Here is a 24,910-nt window from a genome sequence, read left to right on the forward strand (position 1 = left end):
CCATGGCATGAATCAGTTGCCAGAGCTGACATCGAAATCAGCATCGGCACTGAGCAGCAAAGTTAGCACATCTTGGAGCTGAGCAGGGCAGGTCACACCTCCCCTAGCTGAGTGGGGCCAAGCTCTCCAGCTGCCCAGGCAAACGTCCCTGCACTGGTTACGCTATGGGCACTTTGGGATCTTTTCCACACACCCAGGCTGCTAGAGACGGACTTTTTAAAGCAATGAAAGCTGAGACCGTGACAAGAGCCAGCAGCTGGAGAGAGGTGGGGGCATGGCACCAGTTGACTCAGAGCCCTGGCACCACAGCAATGGGCACCAAGATGGGCAGCCCCAGATTGGGCCCTGAAGGAAACCACAGAGCCATCAGAGCACAAGGGAATTGAGGGAGGAGCTGTAAGCCAGGAAGGGTCAAAAAGGAAAATATACGTTTATTGAATAAAGTGTATTCTCTGTACAAAGAGCGTTACCTGACATCATCCACAGACCCACCTCTGACAGCACAGACACCCCAGAGCATCACACCCCGCATGGCACCATCCACCAATCCGCTCTTGCCAGCGTAGACACCCCGAGCGTCACACCCCATATGGCATCATCCGCCCACATGCCACTGCCAGCACAGACACCCCAGAGCATCACACCCCACATGGCACCATCTGCCCACCCGCCACTGTCAGAGCAGACACCCCAGAGTGTCACATCCCACATGGCATCATCTACCCACCCGTGTCTGCCACCGCAGACACCCCTAAAGTGTCAAACCCTGCGTGGCATCATCCATCCAACCACCTCTGCCAGCACTGACACCCCAGAGCGTCACACCCCTCATGGCACCATCGTCCCACCCGCCAGTGCCAGCACAGACACCCTTGAAGTGTCACACCCCACATGGCACCATCCGCCCGCTCCTGCCAGCGTAGACACTCCTGAGCATCACATCCCAAATGGCACCATCCTCCCACCCGCCACTGCCAGCACTGACACCCCAGAGCATCACACCCCGCATGGCACCATCCGTCCACCCACCACTGCCAGCGCAGACACCCTTGAAGTGTCACACCCCACATGGCACCATCCGCCCGCTCCTGCCAGCGTAGACACTCCCGAGCATCACACCCCAAATGGCACCATCCGCCCACCCGCCACTGTCAGCGCAGACAGTCCAGAGCATCACAGCCCACATGGCACCATCCTCCCACCCGCCACTGCCAGCACTGACACCCCAGAGCATCACACCCCGCATGGCACCATCCGCCCACCCACCACTGTCAGCACAGACACCCCCGAGCGTCAAACCCCACATGGCACCATCCTCCCACCCGCCACTGCCAGCACTGACACCCCAGAGCATCACACCCCACGTGGCATTGTCCACCCACCAACCTCTGCCAGCGCAGACACCCCAAAGTGTCACACCAAGCATGGCATCATACACCCACCATCCTCTGCCAGCGCAGAAACCCCAGAGCATCACACCCCGCATGGCACTATCCTCCCACCCACCTCTGCCAGTGCACACACCCCAAAGCATCACACCCCACATGGCAACATCCGCCCACCCACCTCTGCCAGCGGGATCAGGGTGCTCTCAGCTATGGGCCAGCAGTGCCCAGCCCACCATGGGTACACAGACACCTCGGGATCTCTACCCGGCCTGGGCTGCAGGTGCTCTGAGCTACGGGAAAGCAGCATCAGGCCCATGATAGGCACCCAACCCACTGCGGTCCCTGCCCGGCACTGGCTGTAGGTGTTCTCAGCTACAGGACAGCACCACCCGCCACTTTCTCTTTTTTGTGAAAACAAGTCAAACAGGACCAGCACCCAGGTATCCCATCCATCCTGACGTCATCGCGGGGCACCGCCATCATGGCAATGGGCTGGCTTCTCCCCTGCTGTGTGAGCTGCAGATGTGCAGCCAGCCCTGCACCAGTGCCTGTCCCCCTAACTTACACAGTAAGCACCCGGAGCAGCTGGGGTCCATGCCCCACGGACCTAGCATGCGCCCAGAAGTGCTGCCCGGTTCCTGTGTAGCAGGCCAGGGTCGAAGAGCGCCAGCCCAGTGCGCAGACGCGTGGCGAAGAGGTGGCGGCAGGGCAGCAGGCTGGAGGTGTAGATGGAGCAGGAGCAGCGCGTCAGGGCCTGGTCCATAGCGAACTCAGACAGGCCGTCATGGAGCAGATAGCCCTCGGCTGTCTCCTGGAAGTGGTAGCGGCCGTGCCGTGCAAAGCCCAGCTCCTCCTCAATCAGGCCAGCCGGCTCCGGCTTGCAGATGGCACGGTAGTGCGTGGCCAGCTCTCCCTCGTCCAGCTCGTGGGCCTCGCTGCCCACCTGCATGGCCAGCAGGTCCAGCATGCACTGGGCTACGGTGGGCGAGGGGCTGAGGGCTGCCAGCAGCCGGCGCTGGTGCTGCTTGAGCAGCTCGCAGGCGTTGACGTTGCGGGCTGTCTCAAAGGCCCAGAACTGCACCCACATCTCGCTGCGCGGCTGCCAATGGCGCCGGAAGTAGCGCACAAAGCGCGGGGGGAGAATGGCCTTCATCTCCTGCACTGCCTGCTGGTAGGCGGCCGGCGACTTGGCCGCAGCCAGCCGGCAGAGCAGGGGCCAGATGCGCTCGTCTTCGGCGGCGCCCAGCTCCTGCGCCTTGCTAAAGAGCGTCTCCAGCACCTGGGAGCGACAGATCTGCACGCGGGCGTTGGGCAGCAGCTCCTTCACCGCCTCCAGGTGGGCGATCTCCACGCCCAGCGTGATGCACCGCACCTGCAGCTTGACCTCAGGCACGCTCTGCACCAGTGAGGCCAGCGTGAAGCGTAGCAGGTCGGGCGTCTCCCGTTGCGTCAGGCAGTAGGCCACCTCGCGGCCGCGCCCCGCCCCGTCCACGCACAGCACCGAATACAGGTCAAACTCCTCGTTCAGCCCCACCATGCGGTCGAAGAACAGCATGAGCGGGAAGCGCCGGCTCAGCGCCATCATGCGCGAGCTCAGGAAGAAGATAGTCTGGACGATGACCTTGTCCTCCATGAAGACCAGCTTGACCTTGGCGCTGGGGTCACTGGCAAAGAGCCCGTCCAGCACTGTCAGCACGTCCAGCACCCCATGGTCACGGCTCTTACAGTAGGAGAGCAGGCGCCGCACGTCCGGCCCCCCCACAAACTGCTTGGAGATCTTGTTTGTGGTGCGCACCGGCAGGCACGAGTTGGCCATCAGGTAGCCCTTCTTGAAGTAGTAGGCAAACTCGATGGGGCACAGGGCGTGGTTGTGGGCCAGCTGGCACTCGGTGACGATCAGCCGGTCCTTCTTGGGGCTCATCTTCAGCACAATGCTGGCGCAGCAGCCCTTCTGCTGCCCCCTGTGGGCAGAGAGAGAGGCTGAGCACGCTGGGACCCCAGCACACGCCTCACCCATGGGCCAGGAGGCAGCTGTGGGAGCTTGCAGAGCGGGGCCTATGCTCACCCCATGCCTGGCGGGTACCAGTGCAGGGCTGCAAAGGGGCCTGTCCAGCATATACCTGTGTGCATGGAGCCTCCATTAGCTCTAGTAGTAGGGGCCTGGCTCACCGGCTCACTGCCCTGGGGTGAGGGCACTCCACTGCAGGTCTCCTGGGGAGACCCCAGAGCCATGCCAGCTGGAGCTCAGATATTGTGCGGGCAGGGCTCCCAACTGGGGGGCTGAAGAGCCCAAGCAGGTTACTGCAGGGAAAGGATGGGACAGAGGGACCTACAGCATCGATTGGGACAGAGACAAGAAACGGGTACCTCTGCACCCCTCTCTCATGAGGCAGGAACCAGGACATGGGCAATGAGACAGGCAGAAATCCTTCCCTCACAGTGCTATAGGCCTGGGGAACTCACTACCACAAGGAAGCGCGGGGCCAGGGCCGAGCAGGGCTCAGAGTGGAGCTGCGCCTTTGTCTGGATAACAAGAACACCCAGCATTACTGAGGCAGTGTGGCCTGCTGGATAGAGCTCTGCACTAGGCCACAGAAGAGCTGGGTTCTGTTCTCAGCTCTGCCTGGTGTATGCCCTTGGGCAAGTCCTGTCCCTTCTCTGTGCCTCAGTTTCCCCTCTGTACAGTGGGTAAAGCGCTGTGAGCTCTACAAGGGAAAGGACTAGATAAGAGCTGGGGACTGTTGTTAATTATTAGTCAGGATTAAATGGGGCAGGGAGATGACCCACCTCCCAGCCAGCCACAGATTGACAGGAGCCAGGGGGAGTTCCCTGGGGCAGGCTATGCCAGCACTCTCCACTGCGGGGATTCAGGCAGCTCCCGCAGCAGCAGGTGCTGCCACCCTCGGATATGGAGCTAGGCAGCCTGGGGCTGTTCCAGTCTGGCAGTGCCAGGGGATGTAAGCTTTGTCCCATCACAGCCTCACCCACATCAGACCGCGCTCCTGCCTAGGGTAACACGCACTGACAGCAGCCACGCACCTCTCAGCCCCAATGGGACATAGGAAAAGGCTAGAGAGGGATCCCGTGCCTGGGGTGTGGAGGCTTTTTATACAGGGATTCCTTGCCCGGTACTGTGATGCAACTGCCTCTGGGGTGGGACATGAGGGCTGTTTAAAAGTCACACAGAACCAATGCACAACAGTTGAGAGCAGGAAGGGGAGTCAGACAGAGAACAGAAATGGGGGTTGTAGCCATCTTAGTGTTTCAACAGGATACCTGGGTTCTCACCCCAGCTCTTAAGGGAAGTCTCCATGGGATTGTTTTAACTACAAGCGAGGAAGACTACAATTTTACATCTAGATCAGCCACTCAGCTCCCTTCAGCACAGACCCCCTAGCACCGGCCTGGGCATCGGGGCCAGCACTTACTGTCAGGGGAGAGTGCTCCCTACTGAGACCCACACAGCAAGGATATGGGTTCCAAGCCCTGGCCCAGTTAGACTCTGCTTTGCAGGTGGGCTCTGGTGGACACCACAATGCACAGGAGCCCCACGGGGGAGATGGTACATGCCCAGTTTGGCGCTTAACCGTCCTTCCCAGCTGTGTCCCTGTGCCTCCCCCAGGCCTTCTGCGTGTGCTACCCCTCTGCCGAACTGCCCACCCCCCATGGCCCGCCCACAGTGGGTCCTCACCCCTGGTCGGGCTTGCTGGAGCCACGAAAGTCCTTGCAGACCAGGCGCACGGAGCTGTACTTGAGGGCCTCCACCACGTCGGGCCGTGGGGGCGCCGTTGCCCACTTGCACTTGCTGAGCGGCACCGAGTTCTTCACAAAGAACAGGACCTTCCTGCGCTCGCACCAGGCGTCGAAGAAGGCGCTGAACTCCTCCCACGAGAAGAACTCCTTCTCCTGCAGCTCGTCCTCCTCCATCCCGCGGGGTGGCTGGGCCTGCTGGGGACAGCTGGGGTCAGCACCAGGACAGGCAGGGTACAGAGCTCAGTGCTGGAGACCCACAGCACACCAGGCACCCCTCAGCCAGCCTCCTGACCAGGGACGGAGCAGAGGGGCACCAGGAAGGGGCTCATAGCTGCACAGACTCAGCCCCCCAGCCCACGTCCTCTGAGCACCTGCTCTTGCTGTTCAGCCCAACCAGTGCTGCCCCCCAGTAACTGCTGTGACTCCCCAGTATCCGCATCCCTCAGCCTCAGGGCAGCTCTGGTGTGACACTGAGAGAGGGGCAGGAGGGAGCTGGGGTATGTATCGAACCCCCACTGTTTATAGATCATGTTCCCATGCAGCTTCACAAACCCCTCAGCCCGTGGGGCACCCCACACCAGCAGCCTGTTATCACACATGCCCATTGTCTGTCTCTCTCTCTCACACACACGTTCAGCAGATTAACAGCTGGCTACATGACAGCTCTCCGAGCACAGTCATCAAGTGGGCTCTGCAGGGACCAGCTCCCGGCCTGATGCTAGTCTGCATTTTCATCAGCGATCAGGCAGGAAATACAAACTCCCAGCTGAGAAGAGCATTCACGGCTGACACACAGACCAGCGAGCAGTAATCAGCAACGAGGCCAGGGCAGCCAGACCAGGCAAACTGCACAGCTTGGTCAGCTGGGCCCATTCAAACAGAGTGTGTTTAATGCTGCCTGACGCAAGGTCATGCGTCTAGGAACAAGGGATGCAGGTCACACTGACCGCACAGGGGCTGGCCCCTAGAAAGCAGGGACCCGAAAAGGGATTTAGGGCTCACAGGGGACAAACACCTCAACAGGGGCTCCTAAGGCAATGCTGTGGCAACAAGGACTAAAGTGACCTTTAGCTGGATAGGGAGGTAGGAGGCAGTTTTCCCTCTGGGTACGGCATTGGTGGGGCAGGCCTTGGATTTCTGCATGCTGTTCTGGTGTCCATGTTTATAAAGGATGTTGAATAATTGTTGCGGATGCATCCCCATCGCTCGCTGGATTCAGGTCCAGGCTGAATGCTCTTCTGGAAGCTGTTTTAGTCAGATACAAGTTATTGGGCCCAGCAGAGGAGGGTAACTAGCTGAACTCTCGGGCTGTGTTATACAGAAGGGCGGGTGGCACCTGTCATTGTCTCCATAGGCTGAGTTCTGTGCTGGTGGCATCTCAGGTTTTCTGGAACTAACCCCACCCCATGAGATTCCACAGACAGACTAGCAGCTCTGGCAAATTTCACAGGCTGTATCGGCCAGGAGCCGCCATTTCCCCGCTTGGGAAAGTTTCTATGGCACAGTGCTCTCAGGTACCCTACAGCCACGGCATATCATAATGAACTTCCCATCCCCCCATGTCACAATCACACTGCCTCATTGTGTGTCACATTCCCATGTCACACACCCCTCATGTTTCACAGCCTCCACTGTGTCACACACCTTGTCATACACCCTGAGTCATATACCCTGGGGTCCCAATCATATGCTCCTGTCACACAAATTCAGCCCCCTTTTAGTGTCAAATCCCCATGTCACACACCTCCTGTATCACACACAGAGCCCTTATTGTGTCACACCCTCCCATATCATACCCCTCTGTGTCACACACACAGTCCCTCCCCCACACCATAGATTCCAAATCCAGAAGGGACCACTTTGTTCATCTACTCTGACCTCCTGTATAGCACAGGCCAGAGACCTTCCCCAAAATAATTCCTAGAGCAGATCTATTGCAAAAACATCCACTCTTGAGTCAAAAATGGCCAGTGATGGAGAATCCACCATGACCCTTGGGAAATTCTTCCAATGGTTCATTACTCTCAGTTAAAATGTACACCTTATTTCCGGTCTGAATTTGTCTAGCTTCAACGTCCACCCATTGGATCGTGTTAGACCTCCCTCTGCTAGACTGAAGAGCCCATTATCAGCTATTTGTTCCCCATCTAGGTACTCATAGTCTGTGATCAACCCCCCTTAACCTCCTCTTTGTTACACTAAACGGATTGAGCTCCCTGAGTCTCCCACTATAAGGCAGGTTATCCAATCTTTTAATCATTCTTGTGGCTCTTCTCTGAACCCACAGCAATTGATCAATATCCTTCTTGAATGGTGGACACCAGAAGTGGACACCAGTGCAAAATATAGGGGTAAAATACTCTCTACTCCTACTCAAGACTCCCATTTATGCATCCCAGGATTGCATTAGCTCTTTTAACTACAGTGTCACACTGGGAGCTCATATTCACCTGACTGTCCATCATGATCCCCAAATCTTTTTCAGAGTCACTGCTTCCCCAGAGAGAGTTCACCATGTAAATATGACCTGCATTCTTTGTCGCTAGATGTATACATTTACATTTAGCTGTATTAAAATGCACATTGTTTGCTTGTGCCCAGTTTACTAAGCGAATCAGATCACTCTGTATCAGTGACCTGTCCTCTTCATTATTTGCTACTCCCCCAATTTTTGTATCAACTTCAAACTTTATGAGTGATATTTTATGTTAAACAGCAAAGGTCCAAGAACTGGTCCCTGCGGCACACACCGGAATCATACCCAACCGATGACCATTCCCCGTTTACAATTACACTTTGAGCCCTATCAACCAGTTTTTAATCCATTCAATGTGGACCATGTTCATTTTATACTGTTCTAGTTTTTTAATCACAATGTCATGTGGTACCAAGTCAAACCTCTTACAGAAGTCTAAGTCTGTTACATCAACTTTATTACCTATAACAACCAAACTTGTAATCTCATCCACAAAAATCAAGTTAATTTTTCATGTTGATTGGCATTAATTATAGTACCCTTCTTTATTAATCAAGTCCTGTATCAGCTGCTCCATTATCTTGCCTGGAATTGATGTCAGGCTGACACGGCTATAACTACGCAGGTTACCCCCTTTTTAAATATTGGCACAACGTCAGCTTTCTTCCAGTCTTCTGGAATTATCCCAGTGCTCCAGGACGTATTAAAAAATCAACATGAACGGTCCAGCGAGCTCCTCAGCCAGCTCTCTCTCACACACCCGCTCCCTTGTCCACCCCTTGAGCTGCACTCCCCCGAGCTGCTCGCCCAGCCCCATCGATTCCCAACCCCGCAGCCAGCCCCAGCGCCTCTGCCCAGCCCTGCACGGAGCTGGGATCGGACCAGGAGGGACCCACAGACAGCCCCGAGCACCAGCTTCTGCCCTGTGTGGGTCCAGCCCTGAGCACCAGCCCCCCGCGCAGGTCAACCCCCGCCCCGGCCAGCCCCGAGCTGCAGCCCGCTGCGGGTCCCGCCCAGCTCACCAGCCCGGCAGCACCAGGATGCTCCACAAGCAGCAATAGCCGAGACTAGAGCACCCAGCCCCCACAGTGCTCTGCAGCCCTCGCCCAGCCCCCGCTTCCCACAATGCACCGCAGCCCTCCCCTCCCCTCAAGGGTCCCCCACTGCACTGCCGACCCAGCCCCCTAACCCGCCCCACAATGCACTGCAGCCCTCGCCCAGCCCCCTCTTCCCACAATGCACCGCAGCCCTCCCCTCCTCTCAAGGGTCCCCCCACTGCACTGCCGACCCAGCCCCCTAACCCGCCCCACAATGCACTGCAGCCCTCGCCCAGCCCCCGCTTCCCACAATGCACCGCAGCCCTCCCCTCCCCGCAAGGGTCCCCCACTGCACTGCCGACCCAGCCCCCTAACCCGCCCCACAATGCACTGCAGCCCTCGCCCAGCCCCCGCTTCCCACAATGCACCGCAGCCCTCCCCTCCTCTCCAGGGTCCCCCACTGCACTGCCGACCCAGCCCCCTAACCCGCCCCACAATGCACTGCAGCCCTCGCCCAGCCCCCGCTTCCCACAATTCACCGCAGCCCTCCCCTCCCCGCAAGGGTCCCCCACTGCACTGCCGACCCAGCCCCCTAACCCGCCCCACAATGCACTGCAGCCCTCGCCCAGCCCCCGCTTCCCACAATGCACCGCAGCCCTCCCCTGCCCTCAAGGGTCCCCCACTGCACTGCCGACCCAGCCCCCTAACCCGCCCCACAATGCACTGCAGCCCTCGCCCAGCCCCCTCTTCCCACAATGCACCGCAGCCCTCCCCTGCCCTCAAGGGTCCCCCACTGCACTGCCGACCCAGCCCCCTAACCCGCCCCACAATGCACTGCAGCCCTCGCCCAGCCCCCTCTTCCCACAATGCACCGCAGCCCTCCCCTGCCCTCAAGGGTCCCCCACTGCACTGCCGACCCAGCCCCCTAACCCGCCCCACAATGCACTGCAGCCCTCGCCCAGCCCCCGCTTCCCACAATGCACCGCAGCCCTCCCCTCCCCTCAAGGGTCCCCCACTGCACTGCCGACCCAGCCCCCTAACCCGCCCCACAATGCACTGCAGCCCTCGCCCAGCCCCCGCTTCCCACAATGCACCGCAGCCCTCCCCTCCCCTCAAGGGTCCCACCACTGCACTGCAGACCCAGCCCCCTAACCCGCCCCACAGTGCTCTGCAGCCCTCGCCCAGCCCCCGCTTCCCACAATGCACCGCAGCCCTCCCCTCCCCTCAAGGGTCCCACCACTGCACTGCCGACCCAGCCCCCTAACCCGCCCCACAATGCACTGCAGCCCTCGCCCAGCCCCCGCTTCCCACAATGCACCGCAGCCCTCCCCTCCAGGGTCCCCCACTGCACTGCCGACCCAGCCCCCTAACCCGCCCCACGATGCACTGCAGCCCTCGCCCAGCCCCCTCTTCCCACAATGCACCGCAGCCCTCCCCTGCCCTCAAGGGTCCCCCACTACACTGCCGACCCAGCCCCCTAACCCACCCCACAATGCACTGCAGCCCTCGCCCAGCCCCCTCTTCCCACAATGCACCGCAGCCCTCCCCTGCCCTCAAGGGTCCCCCACTGCACTGCCGACCCAGCCCCCTAACCCGCCCCACAATGCACTGCAGCCCTCGCCCAGCCCCCTCTTCCCACAATGCACCGCAGCCCTCCCCTGCCCTCAAGGGTCCCCTACTGCACTGCCGACCCAGCCCCCTAACCCGCCCCACAGTGCTCTGCAGCCCTCGCCCAGCCCCCGCTTCCCACAATGCACCGCAGCCCTCCCCTCCTTTCAAGGGTCCCACCACTGCACTGCAGACCCAGCCCCCTAACCCGCCCCACAATGCTCTGCAGCCCTCGCCCAGCCCCCTCTTCCCACAATGCCATGCAGCCTTAAACTCCCCACAAGGCACTGCAGCCCTCACCCCCTGCCAGTCTCCAGGATACACTACAAGCTGTCATCCAGCCCCAGTTCCCACAATGCACTGCTGTAGCCCTCCCCCAGCCCTCCCCCCAGCTCCCCCAATGCAGTGTAGCCCCCAAACCCTCTAGGTTTCAGAGTAGCAGTCTTATTAGTCTGTATCTGCAAAAAGAAAAGGAGTACTTGTGGCACCTTAGAGACTAACAAATTTATTAGAGCATGAGCTTTTGTGAGCTACAGCCCACTTCATCGGATGCATGCAGTGGAAAATACAGTAGGGGGATTTTATATACACAGAGAACATGAAACAACGGGTGTTACTAAGCTCATGAAAGCTTATCCTCAAATGAATTTGTTAGTCTCTAAGGTGCCACAAGTACTCCTAACCCTCTAGGGAGCAATGACAGGGTGGGAAAAGCTGCAGGAGGGTCTCTAGGGAGTTGGAAGCCTCTGCCCACAGACTGTACAGCTTTTACCCTCCTTGTCTGGTACTGAGAGGCCAACTCTAGTGTGGATGCAGCACCACAGAGGGGTAACAGTGTGTGTCCTGGCATTGCCATCCCTGCATAGAGCAGACAGCATCTGTGGACTGGGCTGGCTGATAAGTCGTGACACTGGCCCAGTGCCGAGGGGAGAGCAGGGCTAGTGGGTAGAAAGCTGGTTCCCCCAGTCCCGTTGTGGGGCCCATACCAGGAGCTCTGTATCGTTCCCATCTGGGCACTGCCGTAAGGCGTGACAACACAGCAAGTGTATGGCCGTGCTGAGAGCGCAGCGCCAGGGACCCATGGGAAAGGCCTAAAGAAAGAGTTGGGATTTAGAGACTAGCATAACACCTGTGGGCAGAGATCGGCTGGCTTGCAACCTCTCCTTGTCGGGGGAATACGGGCACTGAGGCTGGACGGAAGGCACCCCGAGGCTACACAATGCTGGGGTGGAGTGAGGAAATGCACGTGCCCTCTGAGGCCTGGTCTGCACTACAAAGTTAGGCTGACAGAAGATGCCTTGCGTCAACCCATTTTTGCACGTGTGTCCCCCGCCGACATGTGTGCCCTGTTACTGTGAGTAGCCAACCCTTGTCCCCCAACAGCATGGAGCAGACCTGCTGAGGCTGATGCAGTGCGAACATACACACTACATGATGCTTGTTGACTCCAGCAGTCCTCTAGGAGCTGCCCCACCATGTCCAATTCCCTGTGACAGTGACTGCCCTGCTCACAACTGTGAACTCCACTGCCCAGGACCTGGGCTCACAGAGACCGGAAGCCATCTCCCCACTTCCGGTTTTGAAATGCCTTTTCCTGACAGCCCAGCTTGGCAAGCACGCTTCTCAGCTCACCGTTGTTACGTGCAGGTGCACAACGAGCCATGCCAGAGGTGAATTACACCAGCTCCACGCTCCTGCCTGGAGCAGACAGGAGATAGTGGATCTCCTGGGCCTGTGGGGAGAAGAGACTGTGCATACATAGCTACGGAACAGCTGCAGAAACATGGACATCTACACCCAGATTGCACAGTGGTACGACAGGGATCAGCAGCAGTGCAACGTGAAATCAAAGGAATTTCGCCAGGGATACCACAAGACCAGGGAGGCCAACAGTCGATCTAGTGCTGCCCACCTGCCACTTCTGTAGGGAACCATGGCGGAGACCCCACCAGCATGCTGGGGTTACTTTGGAGGAGCCCGGACAGAGAAGAGTGAGGAGGAGGGGGAGACGCACCGGAGGACTCCAGCCAAGCTGCAAGCCAGGACCACAGTCTAGCCAGTCCCGCCAGTCAAGCACGGATGAGGGGAGGGGAACGCAGGGAAGCACGTGCATGCATTTTCCCTTACAGTGTTTAAATTTAAAGATGGTGCCCGGCCCTTCCCCAAGTTAACCTGACATATCTATTGATGTTTCCTTGTTTGACTCTTACGAGAAGAGGTAGTGGTGCAACAAACAGAGGTTGGGCTGGCATCTGCTTTTCATTCTCCTGTTGGGTTGTAGGTGGGGTCACGAGGAAAGCTTTATGACCCTTGGATCCTCCTGAGAGATCTCCAGGAAAGGTTCATGCAGATTCTCTGCAATCCTCTCCCAAAGGTTTCTAGAGAGGGCTGCCTTATTTCTTCCCCCACCGTAGGACACTATCCCATGCCACTCTGCAATGCGTTCGCCTGGCACCATCGCAGTACACAGGCTACTGGCATACGGGCCTGGGCGGCTTCAGGACACCAGTAGCAGCTGAGATCTCTGTGCTTTGTGACCCTCAGGAGTGAGAGATCAGCTAAGATCACCACCGCCTGTGGAAAACAGTGCCAATATTCAGTGCCATTGCCCTGTACTCATACCTGCGGAATAGGGACCAAAATTTTACATCATCATGTCAGAGAAAATCCTCCCCCCCACCCGGCCATACTCACTACGGCTGGGGCTGGAGAGCAGTGCTGTGCCGAGGCGTTCCAAAGCTCAAGTGTCAATAGGCATGTCTTGTTAAAAGGGTTTATGGGAGTAAGAGAAGGGAGGTTGGAAACATATAGTTCCCTTGTGACTGTAAATCCAGGGGTACGGTGATTGTTTTCATCATAGCTGCTGCCATTGCATCCTTGAGGCAAAGGAAGAAGAGGACTAGCGAGGACACATTCACTGAGACTCTGCAGCCACTGCTGCCTTGGACTGTGAACAAAGGCCCTGGATGGCCCACTTGACAGACAGCCTAGAGAAGGAAAGAGCAGACAGAACAGCAGCCCAGGAGTGCCAGCAAGACAAGGAGAGGGAACTGCACCAGGACATAATGGGACTTCTCAGGTAGGTAACAAACCAAACACTGCAGATCCTGGCGGACCTACAGGTCCAACAATCTGACTCTCCACCCTTTGCAGTCCTTGGAGACCTCCAGTCACTGCTCCCTACACCCCTCACCATACCATGGGGCACCACAGGCCGCATCCTTACCCCTACTACGCCACGCTGGGGGACAGGGAGGAAAACCACGGCTTGCCCCAGCTGCTGTATGCGTACCCACAACGGGCAGCATATGTGCACTCAAATGGACAGTAATGTTTACTTCCTTTCTAATTTTACATTTTCACCCCATTAAGTTATGTTAAAAATGGGTCTAACATGGCCTGCGGGTTTCCTTGCCCATTGATTTTCTGCACTGTTTTTTACCCACTCGATAAAGTTCTAATTTTGGAAAATCAAGTTTTCTTTATTAGTTCATGACACTTATTGCAGAATGGCCCTCAAAGCAAGCAGGACTTGGGCACATGCAGCAAGCGCCGCCGAGTTCACAGCTCCAGAAAGGCACCTAGCCACATCTCTACATGTCCAGCAAGCATGATGCAGGTCCTAGCAGCACTCAAAGCGCTAGGCCCGAAAACGCTCCACACAGAACGCTGCTGTGGCTAACCGTTACAGTGCTTTCAAAGCCTCCCTCAACTGCACAGCTCCACGCTGGGCTCTTGTACTGGCCCTTGTGTCTGGCTGTTCAAGCTCAGCAGAGAGCCACCCCAGCTCTGCCCTTCACCCTGCCGGCAGCTTTCCCCCCTTCACCTCACAGGACACAGCAGGCAGCTGTAAGCCACAGGGATATTTTTTGCACGGAGATCCAACTTACTGAGTAAACAATGCCAGCGCCCTGTCTATCTACCAAAAGCACATTCAGCTGTCATTCTGCAACTGCTGAGCCGGAAGAAGTTGAACCCTTCCTTGGCACTGTCGATGTGGCCGCTGTACGGCTTTATGAGCCGGGGCTAGGCTGTGTTGTCAAATGCAGAAGGCTGAAGTGTCGTTGCTGTGGTGACTCAGTCCAGGGCTGCTTTGAGTTGTTACAGCTGCTCCATGTCTTTGCCGTAAAAAAGCCAGTGTTCTCAATGCAAGCATAAACTCCCCCTAGCTAATTCCACAGACCTCGGTGTTATTCAAGAATGACTACCGGCACTGCTCTTTGACAAAGGCACTCGGCCAGGTTTAGTGCCCTCAAGACACAATCCTAGCACCCCAGAGGAGCTACAGGCATGCTAACACGAGTGCCCTGTGGCAAGGAGCGATTCAGTCAGTTGCAGGAATTTCTGCTGTCCCACAGGCCGCACAAAGAGAGAAAGCGAGGCACCCCAGTATTTATAGACTGAGACAAACAACTCTCCCTGGTTCAGGACATCTGCTTGTTACCTCCCCTGGTATCATGCTCCAGGTTCCTGGGACAAAACATCCTTGTCTGGTGTTAGCTCAGGATGGCCCTGGACTAATCGTCTGGAGTGTTTTCACACATACCTCGTATCTGTTGCTTCTCAGGGGGGGCCTGTATTTTAGCAACACTAGTGATATTTTTGCCAAGATCATACAGTAAACTTGTAAACAGCTACTTTAACATGGGGACTAACTTTGACTCAGCCTCTGGTTCAGGCCTCAAATCTTATACCTGGCCCAGAACTTCAGGCTCTCTCTCTCTCCGACAGGCTGGTCCCCCAGGATCACTATCGGCATTTCAAGATCGCCAATGGTAATCTGCCACTCAGGAAAGAAAGTCCCTGCTCGCAGCTTTCTGAACAGTCTTGTGTTCTTAAAGACATGTGCGTCATGCACCTTCCCTGACCAGCCTACACTGATGATCCACCCAACACTTGCATGATCATAAAAAAGCCCTTTCTGTTGATGTCCTCTGTGACGAGGCGGGCTGGTGCCAAAATAGGGATGTACATGTTGTCTATCACCCCACTGCAGTTTGGGAACCCCATTGCTGTAAATCCATCCTCTATGTCCCGCACATTGCTGAGAGCCACAGTCCTGTGCAGCAGGAGACGAGTAACAGCCCTACACGCCACATGACAATGGCCCCATGTAATGACGTGGCGCCCACCTCCCTTCCTGGTTGGGTGTGTCTGCAGTCTTTAAATTGGTACCTTGCTTGGAGGACTCCTCTACTGCTCCTTTTCTGGGATGGGTGCAGCAGGACCCTGAGGCCCATCACACCCCCAGAGTGGATTTTCCAACTCCAGAATGATTCCCACTGACCGGCAGCAATCCAGCATTGCAAGCGTCCAGAGCGTGATCTCCATACACTTCTCCATTGTCAGTGCAGCCCTCATTCTGGTGTCCCTGCACGGGGGGGCTGGGGCACGCTCAACACATAGATCCAGGAACGTGGCCTTTCCCATCTGAAAGTTCTGCAGCCACTGCTCGTCGTCCCAACCTGCATTACGATGCGATGCCACCAGTCGGTGCTCATTTCTCGGGCCTGGAAGCAGTGCTCCACTGTGAATGCCACAGGCAATCCTGAACCGTTTGTTGCTGTCCCTCAGCAAAGTGTCCTTGAAGAAATCTCACGTCCCCCATTATTGCGGCTCTTCCTGCCGGTCTGCACATACAGAACTGCACATCCTGGGTTTGTAATGTTCATGAGAACAGTGCAGAGCGCTGCAGGCTCCGTGCTTCCCTCACAGACGGCAGAGACAGAAGAGTGCTGCTTTCAACTACCTGAAAGGGGGTTCCAAAGAGGATGGCTCTAGACTGTTCTCAGCAGAATATACGCTGTACCCAGTACCAGTCTCACTAACATGATCCCCTCCCCCTGCTGATCCAGCCCAGCCACGCACTCACTCTCTTAGCCACAGCCCACGCTGGGAGCCTTGGGCAGTTCAATTCCAACAGGACCCTGCCATCCTTTGCAGTGTCCCTGCTCTCCAGGACACAAGCCCCACATCCGGCACGCGACCCCTCCTCTTGGTTCCTAGATGTGTGCCCTTGCCCCTGGCCATGTTGAGGTGCATGCTGTTTGGATGCACACACTGTACCAACGATGCAGCTCACCCTGCAGTACTGTGTGTCCCCTGCTCACCACTCCCGCACTGTCTCACTTGTATGCTTCACCAGCAACGGGCCTATCTTTCCTTCCAGCTCAACAATACAGCCATTGCCCAACCCTGGGTTTAGACCAGAGCCCAGGGGACACCCCCCAGGAGTGACTAGTCCCCCTTTATCAATTGTCCCTATAGCACAATGATTGCCTTGCGCTCATTGCTGTCAATTATGGGGCGGGGGGGGGGAGAGAGCCAGGACTCCCCGGTTCTATTGCTGGCTGTGGAATGGGAGTGGTTATCTAGTGGGGTGGGAGGCACTGGGTCAGTTGGGCTTGGGTCACGATTGAGTGGTACTTGCAGATCTTGGGCATGAGAGGGGTGCAAGGTCACAGTGATAGTGACCCCATGACCTGCTCCCATCCCATTCCCCCTCTGGCAAATGGGGCTCCTCTCGTTCCCTGGCCACACACAGAGCAGGCCCTGTGGGCAGGGGCTCTCCCCTTGGGTACCACCACTCTCAATGGTAGCAGATGACAGAACGAGGAGTAATGGTCTCAAGTTGCAACGGGGGAGGTTTAGATTGGATATTAGGAAAAACTTTTTCACTAAGAGGGTGGTGAAACACTGGAATGCGTTACCTAGGGAGGTGGTAGAATCTCCTTCCTTAGAGGTTTTTAAGGTCAGGCTTGACAAAGCCCTGGCTGGGATGATTTAACTGGGACTTGGTCCTGCTTCGAGCAGGGGGTTGGACTAGATGACCTTCTGGGGTCCCTTCCAACCCTGATATTCTATGATTCTATGATTCTGTGACAGCTGAGGGCTCCCACTCCTTGCTCCTGCTCCCTCTGCAGGCCCCAGGGCACTCTGGGACCAAGACAAAACCTGGGTCTGTACTGCAATGACAAGAGCTCAGGGCTCATCCATGGGGTATGCTGAAGGGCTGTCAGGCTGCCCCCGCTGGCACCACAGGCTGAATGTGGGGCTGGCCTCTGGCTGGACAGGGGGCCATGGTGAAGTTCCTGAGACAAAGTGGGAATGTCCTGTAATATTTGACCACAATATGGGCCTCAGTTTCCCCTCTCTGTCACATCATTATGGTGGGGATTGTTTGCTCTCAGGGCCTACTAAGAGTATGTCCACACGACACCCCCACGTCTGGCCCCTGCCAGCTGACTCAGCTGTTGAACTGCAGCGCAGGCTTCCGCGCTCAGGCTGGCACACAGGCTCTATTACCCTGCAGGGTGGGAGGGGCCCAGAGCTCACCCAAGCCCAGAAGCCTACACTACAATTGAACAGGCACGTAGCTGGAGTCAGCTGGCACAGGCCAGTTGCGGGTGTCCAACTGCAGTGTAGACATGCCCTAAGAGACATAGGTAGGAAGGCATCCAGCTGCTTGAGCTGAGATGGGTCACTGAAAGGCCAATCGCCCGTGCAGACAATGGCAAACCCAGGCCCCAGGACATGGACACCTAGCACCCAACGCCCCAGAGGGAAGCTGGGCACAGACTGGGGAGGTGGGGGATAAGGGCTGGCTGCTGGAATGAATCGGGACTCTCCCCTGGGAACTGACCAAGGCAGTCAGACGGGGGGAGACAGAGCTGAAACAATGGGGTTCCCTACGGCTCGGCTGAGCTCTGGGCTGACCAGAATGGGCTCTGCTTTAACCTCCAGCTCTCTGTTCTGAGCCAAGGATGGCCTGTGCTGTGTGCCGCTGAGTAACAAACCCGACAGCTTTCACAACCCTGGCCAGTGTCGCTGTCAATCCCAGCTGAGGTGCACTGCCCCTGCAGAGGGAACCTCTCTCTCCCAGGAGTCTGTTTCCCTGGGCAGGGGCGGGGCTCTGAGGACAGCGCAGGGAGCCCCCACCCCAACCCTGGCTGGACCGTGTCACAGACAGCGCTTTCCCAAAGGCATTTTATTGATGGGAAGTTTATAAAGAGTCACCTCCACAACCAGATCCACCCCCCATTCCCTGACCCTCCCAGGCACCCCCATGCCCCTTCTCACTGTCCTGAGGCCTCGCTTCCCCAGCCTTGTGCCGTGGGGACTTGCCCTTCCCACATGTCCCCCCCAGTCCTGTACCCTGGACCTGTGGGCAGACAGTTCTCTCCTCCGCCCACAGGAACCTCCTCCTCTCCACCCCCAGAGCGGTGCTGTGGGAGCAGCTCTGAGGCTGTCAGTCCACGTGGCACCCAGGGGCTAGGAAGTCGCTGGCGGGGGGTACAGCACCCCTGTGCTAGAAGGTGCCAGTCTGTGCAGCACTCCCAGCACTAGGAGGCAGCTGAGTGGGGCCATGCCATGCCCCAGGGCTAGGAGGTGCCAGTCTGGGCTGCGCCTCTGGCGCTAGGTGTCCTGCCCCTCGCTGCCCGATGAGGCGTGCAGCAAGCCGGGGTCGTAGAGGGGCTGCCCAGTCCAGAGGCGGGTGGCGAAAAGGTGGCGGCAGGGCCGGCGGCTTGAGACGTATATGGAGCAGGAGCAGGCGGCCAGGTCGCGGCTCACCAGGAAGGAGCAGATGCCGCCATCCAGCAAGAAGCCCTCGGGCACCTCCTTGACGTGGTAGTTGGCGTGCTTGGCCAGGCCAAGCTCCTCAGCGATGAGCGCAGCACTGTCGGGCGGACACACGGCCCGGTACAGCTCCGACACCCGCTCTTCATTGAGCGCCGCCATCTCCACCCGCAGCGCCTGAAGCTCCAGCAGCCCCCGCACGCAGGCCGCCAGCCCCAGGGGCGGGCTCAGCACCGAGCGCAGCTTCTGCTGGTGGAAGCTCATGTGCTCCAGGAAAGGGCAGTCGCAGTTGCGCTCGAAGGCCCAGCACTCCGCCCACGTGCCCTTGTTATGGTGCCAGTGCTCCAGGTAGTACTGCAGGAAGGGCAGCGGCGCCACGTCCTCCAGGTCGCTCAGGTACTGGCTGTAGACGCGAGGCGAGCTGGCGTTGGCCATGTTGTGCAGCAGGTTGCGCACCTTGTCCTCCTTGGGCACGGCCAGCTCGCGCGCCTTGCGGTACAGCGCCTCCAGCACCTGCAGCCGGCAGATCTGTACCCGAGCACAAGGCAGCACCTCCTCCACCGCGTCCACATCCGTGATGCCCGCCCCCACAGTCAGACACTTCACCTTCAGCTTGATGTCAGGCGCGCTCTGCACCAGGGAGGCCACGATGAAGATGACCAGATCGGGCACACCCCGGCGGGCCACGCAGTAGGCGCACTCGCGGCCCCGCCCGTTGCCGTCCTGGCAGAGCACCGAGTAGAGCTCGAACTCGCTGTTGATGCAGGCCGCCTTGTCCATGTAGAGGCAGCGGGGGAAGCGCTGCACCAGCCCCCGCATGTGCGACGTGGCCAGGAAGATGCTGTTGAGCACGGCCACGTCCTCCTGAAAGACCAGCTTGACCTTGGCGCCCGGGTCACTCTTGAAGAGGCCATCCAGCTGGCTCAGCAGCTCGCACATGCCCTTGTCCTTGGCCTTGCTGTAGTCCTCCAGGTTCCAGATCAGGTCGGGCGCCAGGAACCGCTTGGACACGCTGTTGGTGATGCGGATGGGCAGCCCCATGCTGGCCTCCAGCTGGTGACGCTTGAAGTAGTGAGCAAACTCCACCTCTGACAACTTGTGGTTGTGCTCCAGGCTGGCCTCAATCACCACCAGCCGGTCCTTCTTGGGGCCCAGTCGCAGTGTGATGGAGGCCGGGCAGTCGATCTTCTCGCTGCTGGGGAGGGGAAACAGAGGGGTCAGCATGGGGCAGCCATACGAGGAGGGGGGGAGAGGGGGGAGGGACAGCCTCTAGGGTCTGGCAGAAGGGGTGAGTCTGAAGCAGATAGACATCACCCGCTGTTGCCAATGATGTGAGCAGTGGAAGTCACTCCGGCAAGCCACCCACGTTGGCACCTTGTGCCCAACCCATCCCTTGACCTGAGGGGAGTAAATGGAGAGGGGCCGTGGCCCCATGGGGCGGTGTTGCCAGGTGCCACAGAGCACAGAACCAGGGAGAGGGGCTCAGGCTGCAAACTGCTGCCTCCAGGGCATGCCAGGGAGCCCCATCACCAGCACAATTAACACTGGTCATGGCCCACCCTGGAGACCTACTGGTGAGGCCAAACGCAACCCAGTAATGCGCAGCAATCCCCTGGCAAGGCTAATGGCAGCTCCCCCAGGCCCAGGCAGGGCCCCCTCCACCACCACAGCCGGGGGAACATGACAGGCCCCCAGCCTCACTGGGGGAGAGCAGAGCGCCATGTAACAGCAGAGACAAGATAGCGGCAGGCAAGATCTGCCAGCAGAACCTAAATGCTGCAGAGTATGGACTTAGCTGGGGGGCACAGCGCCGCAGCGAGCCCTAGGGCGCCCCACTCACAGCCGGTTGCGCTGCACGGTGCTCTGGCCCACGTAGGTGCCGCTGTGCTTGCAGATGAGGCGGACGAAGCGGAAGCGCAGGGTGGCGGCCAGGCTGGGCTGATAGTGCAGCGGGTTCTGGCGCAGCGAGATCAGCGGCTTGAGGCTGGCGATGATGAATAGCACCTTGTGCTTCTCGCACCAGTCGTCGAAGAAGCTGCTGAACTGATGCCACGTGTGGAACTCCTGGCCCAGGCCCAGGTCCCCCATGGCCCTGCGGGCAGAGGGTGGGCGTGGGGAGCCACTGCCACCGCTGCAGGGGACACAAGGCAGCGTCAGCTGGGCAGGGGGGAAATGCAGCCTCCCGTCCACCCTGAACCAGCCTGCCCTGCCTGGCCCCTTCCTGCTGCCGGGTCCCAGCCTCCCGACGCTCCCCGGGCCCCCTCCGGGCAATGGGCCCCGCCCCCCCGACGCTCCCCGGGCCCCCCTCCGGGCAATGGGCCCCGCCCCCCCGACGCTCCCCGGGCCCCCCTCCGGGCAATGGGCCCCGCCCCCCCGACGCTCCCCGGGCCCCCCTCCGGGCAATGGGCCCCGCCCCCCCGACGCTCCCCGGGCCCCGCTCCGGGCAATGGGCCCCGCCCCCCCGACGCTCCCCGGGCCCCGCTCCGGGCAATGGGCCCCGCCCCCCCGACGCTCCCCGGGCCCCCCTCCGGGCAATGGGCCCGGCCCCCCCCGACGCTCCCCGGGCCCCGCTCCGGGCAATGGGCCCGGCCCCCCCGACGCTCCCCGGGCCCCGCTCCGGGCAATGGGCCCGGCCCCCCCGACGCTCCCCGGGCCCCGCTCCGGGCAATGGGCCCGGACACCCCGACGCTCCCCGGGCCCCGCTCCGGGCAATGGGCCCGGCCCCCCCGACGCTCCCCGGGCCCCCCTCCGGGCAATGGGCCCCCCTCCGGGCAATGGGCCCGGCCCCCCCGACGCTCCCCGGGCCCCCCTCCGGGCAATGGGCCCGGCCCCCCCGACGCTCCCCGGGCCCCCCTCCGGGCAATGGGCCCGGCCCCTCCAACGCGCCCCCCTTGCCATGGCCCCAACCCCCGACGCTCCCGGTGCAACGGGCCCGGCCCCCGGTACCTGCCGAGCTCCCTCCCGTCCCGGGGGCCCGGGCACCGGGGCTCCTCCCCCACAATGCACCGCGCGCGCGGCGGCTGGGAGCCGGGACAGGACAATGCCTCGGTGTCCCAGCGTGCAGCGCGCGTGGCCCGGGGGCGGGGGAGGCTCTCCGTGGCCGTGCGGGGCCGGGGGCCGGGGGCTCGGAGCGGGCGGGGGGCAGCGTCTGGACTGCACCCCGGAGCGGGCCGGGCGGCAGGACTGGGGGGGCGGGGGAGTTGTGGGGCTGTGTCCGCGTGTGCCCGGGGTTGTGCGTTGTGCACACGCGGGTACTCGTGGGTGTGCCCGGCGGGTGTCCGTGGGTGTGCGGCCGGTGGGGGTGAGGGTGCTCTCACCAAACGGTGGCCAGATCTGGCCATTCCACCCAAAAATCTGTTTAATCAACTCGAAGGTTTGGGACTTTTCCTGTGGGAAACCCACTCGTTTATCCGGCTAACCCAGAACGAGCTCTCGCCTTAAACCTGCACCCGGCCCTGGCCCGCACCCTGATCCGAATCCCCTCCGAGGCCGAACCCCAGCGAAGGAGCTGACCTGGTCGCAGGTCTCTGTGACTTCTTCCGTCAGCTTCAGCCCCGCTCGGGCTCGGGCTTCAGCCCTGGGCGGCGGGGCTCCGCTTCAGCCCCGCCGTCACCAGACCCTGATTTTGTACAGTTTTCCCGTGACTGCACCAGGAATTTTGTTTAATTTTACCGTGACAAAATCATATCCGTAACTATAACCCATCCCTAACTCTAGCCCTAACCCCTCAGGGTATGGGCGCGAGGATGTAGGTTAGGTTTGGCACTGTGGGCCCTGACCCATTTCACACCCTAATATAGACAAGGGTGGTTGGATGTGAAGCCTTGTTCATTGCTTAGTGTTAGCTCTGGGGGGATCTGATTGCCCCCGCCACCACCCCTGCCACACTCTGTACAAGCCCTGAGGAGCAGCAGATCCAGGGAAGAGATGGGAGTTGCATGACAGCATCAGAACTGGATCATGTAAAGGGCAGGACGCCAGGACTGGTCAAGTGGGAGTGAGAGAGTGTTAGTGGGACTGTGTACGTGTTAGGTGTACTAGGTGTGTGTTAGAGAGTATGGTGGGTGTATGTGTGTGTGTGCGCTATCTGCAAATGGTGGCTAAATCTCACCATTTAAGGCAAAATCTATTTAAAATAATAAACTAAACAATTTTGTGAACTTTATATTGGAAATACATTCAGTTTAGACAACTAACCTTAAATCTAATCTGAAAACTGCCCTTCACCCTAATTCTAGCCTTTCCCTAAACCTAGCTATAAAAACAGATAATGAAGTCATATCATATGATAACATTCTTTCCATTCCACTAGTATCTCAGGAAGATGTTAAACAGCAACTACTAAAGTTAGACATTTTAAAATCAGCAGGTCCAGGTAACTGGCATCCAAGAGTTTTAAAAGAGCCGGCTGAGGAGCTTCCTGGACCATTAATGTTGGTTTTCAGTAAGTCCTGGAGCAGTGTGGAAGTACCAGAAGATTGGAAGAAAGCTAATGTTGTGACAATATTTAAAAACGGTAAAAGAGATGACTTAGGTAATTATAGGCCTGTCATTCTGACATAGATCCCAGGGTAGATAAGGGAGAAGTTGATATGGGATTTGATTAATGAAGAATTAAACAATGGTAATGTAATTGATGCCAGTCAATATGGGTTGATGGAAAATAGATCCTGTCAAACTAACTTGGTATTGGTTTTGTTGCAATTACAAGTTTGATTCATAAAGGTAATAGTGTCGATGTAATATACTTAGACATCTCTAAGGCCTTTGACTTGGTACAGGACATTTTGATTTAAATCTAGAACGATATAAAATTAACATGGCACATACTAAGTAGATTAAAAAGCAGCTAACTGATCTCAAAATATAATTGTAAATGGGGAATCATTGAGTGAGTGTTTCTAGTGGGGTCTCACAGGTTTCTGGCTCAATGTTTCTTAGCATTTTTATCAATGACCTGGAAGAAAACATGAAGTTGTCACTGATGAAGTTTGCAGATGACACACACATTGGGGGAGTGGTACATAATGAAGAGGACTGGGCACTAGTTCAGAGCAATCTGGAACACTTCATAAGCTGGGCGCAAGCAAACAATATGCATTTTCATATGGTAAATGTAAAGGTACACATCTAGTAACAAAGAACGCAGGCCATACTTACCGGAGGGGGGACTCTATGCTGGAAAGCAGTGACTGAAAAAGATGTGGGAGTGGTGGTGAACATGAGCTCCTAGTGCAACACTGTGGTCAAGAAGGATAATGTGATCCTGGGATGCATAAATGGGAATCTTGAGTACATGTAGAGAGGTTATTTTACCTCTTTATTTGGCACTTTGATACCGTCCGACATGCCCATTGTGACACTGCACCCCATATTCTTCACAGTGATATTATTACAATATGATTATGGCATAATTCTGATGTATTTTATCCAAGATAGGTCATGTGGCGATTGGGGGAGGTCCCGGACAATTGGAAAAAGGCAAATATATTGCCCATCTTTAAAAAAGGGAAGGAGAACCTGGGGAACTACAGACCGGTCAGCCTCACCTCAGTCCCTGGAAAAATCATGGAGCAGGTTCTCAAGGAATCCATTTTGAAGCACTTGGAGGAAAGGAAGGTGATCAGGAACAGTCAACATGGATTCACCAAGGGCAAGTCATGCCTGACCAACCTGATAGCTTTCTATAACGAGATAACTGGCTCTGTGGATATGGGGAAAGCAGTGGATGTGATATATCTTGACTTTAGCAAAGCTTTTGATAGGGTCCCCCACAGTATTCTTGCCAGCAAGTTAAAAAAGTATGGATTGGATGAATGGACTATAAGGTGGATAGAAAGCTGTCTCAACAGGTAGTGATCAATGGCCCAATGTCTAGCTGGCAACCAGTATCAAGCAGAGTGCTCCATGGGTCGGTCCTGGGGCCGGTTTTGTTCAACATCTTTATTAATGATCTGGAGGATGGGATGAATTGCACCCTCAGCAAGTTCGCAGATGACACGAGGCTGGGGTAGAGATAGCTACACTGGAGGGTAGGGATAGGGTCCAGAGTGACCTAGACAAGTTGGAGG

The 24,910-nt window shown here is 57.8% G+C and overlaps 1 protein-coding gene across 1 annotated transcript; it reads right to left on the reverse strand.

The window, feature by feature from the left end:
• Positions 1–406: 406 nt before the first annotated feature.
• Positions 407–21,928, reverse strand: ZSWIM9 (zinc finger SWIM-type containing 9). Its single transcript, XM_043534868.1, has 9 exons — positions 21,786–21,928; positions 20,680–20,970; positions 18,679–20,034; positions 15,550–15,789; positions 15,139–15,321; positions 8,640–8,755; positions 5,080–5,333; positions 4,428–4,555; positions 407–3,349 (listed from the first exon to the last, which is right to left on the reverse strand). Exons 2-9 carry the CDS (start codon positions 20,925–20,927, stop codon positions 1,996–1,998), a joined length of 3,879 nt encoding a protein of 1,292 aa, XP_043390803.1. The 5' UTR covers positions 20,928–20,970; positions 21,786–21,928; the 3' UTR covers positions 407–1,995.
• Between the last annotated feature and the right edge of the window lie 2,982 nt (positions 21,929–24,910).

This window comes from Chelonia mydas, chromosome 23 (genome assembly GCF_015237465.2).
Source record: "Chelonia mydas isolate rCheMyd1 chromosome 23, rCheMyd1.pri.v2, whole genome shotgun sequence".
NCBI lineage: Eukaryota > Metazoa > Chordata > Testudines > Cheloniidae > Chelonia > Chelonia mydas.

Bases quoted from the DNA above. Each gene is read 5' to 3' on its own strand.
- ZSWIM9 (XM_043534868.1), bottom strand. From the start codon at position 20,927: ATGGGGGACCTGGGCCTGGGCCAGGAGTTCCACACGTGGCATCAGTTC. The intron at 5,334-8,639 runs GTGAGCTGGGCG...TGTCCCCAGCAG, and splicing joins ATCCTGGTGCTGCCGGGCTG to GCCCAGCCACCCCGCGGGAT. The intron at 3,350-4,427 runs GTGCGTGGCTGC...CTCTGCCCACAG, and splicing joins TGTCCCATTGGGGCTGAGAG to GGGGCAGCAGAAGGGCTGCT.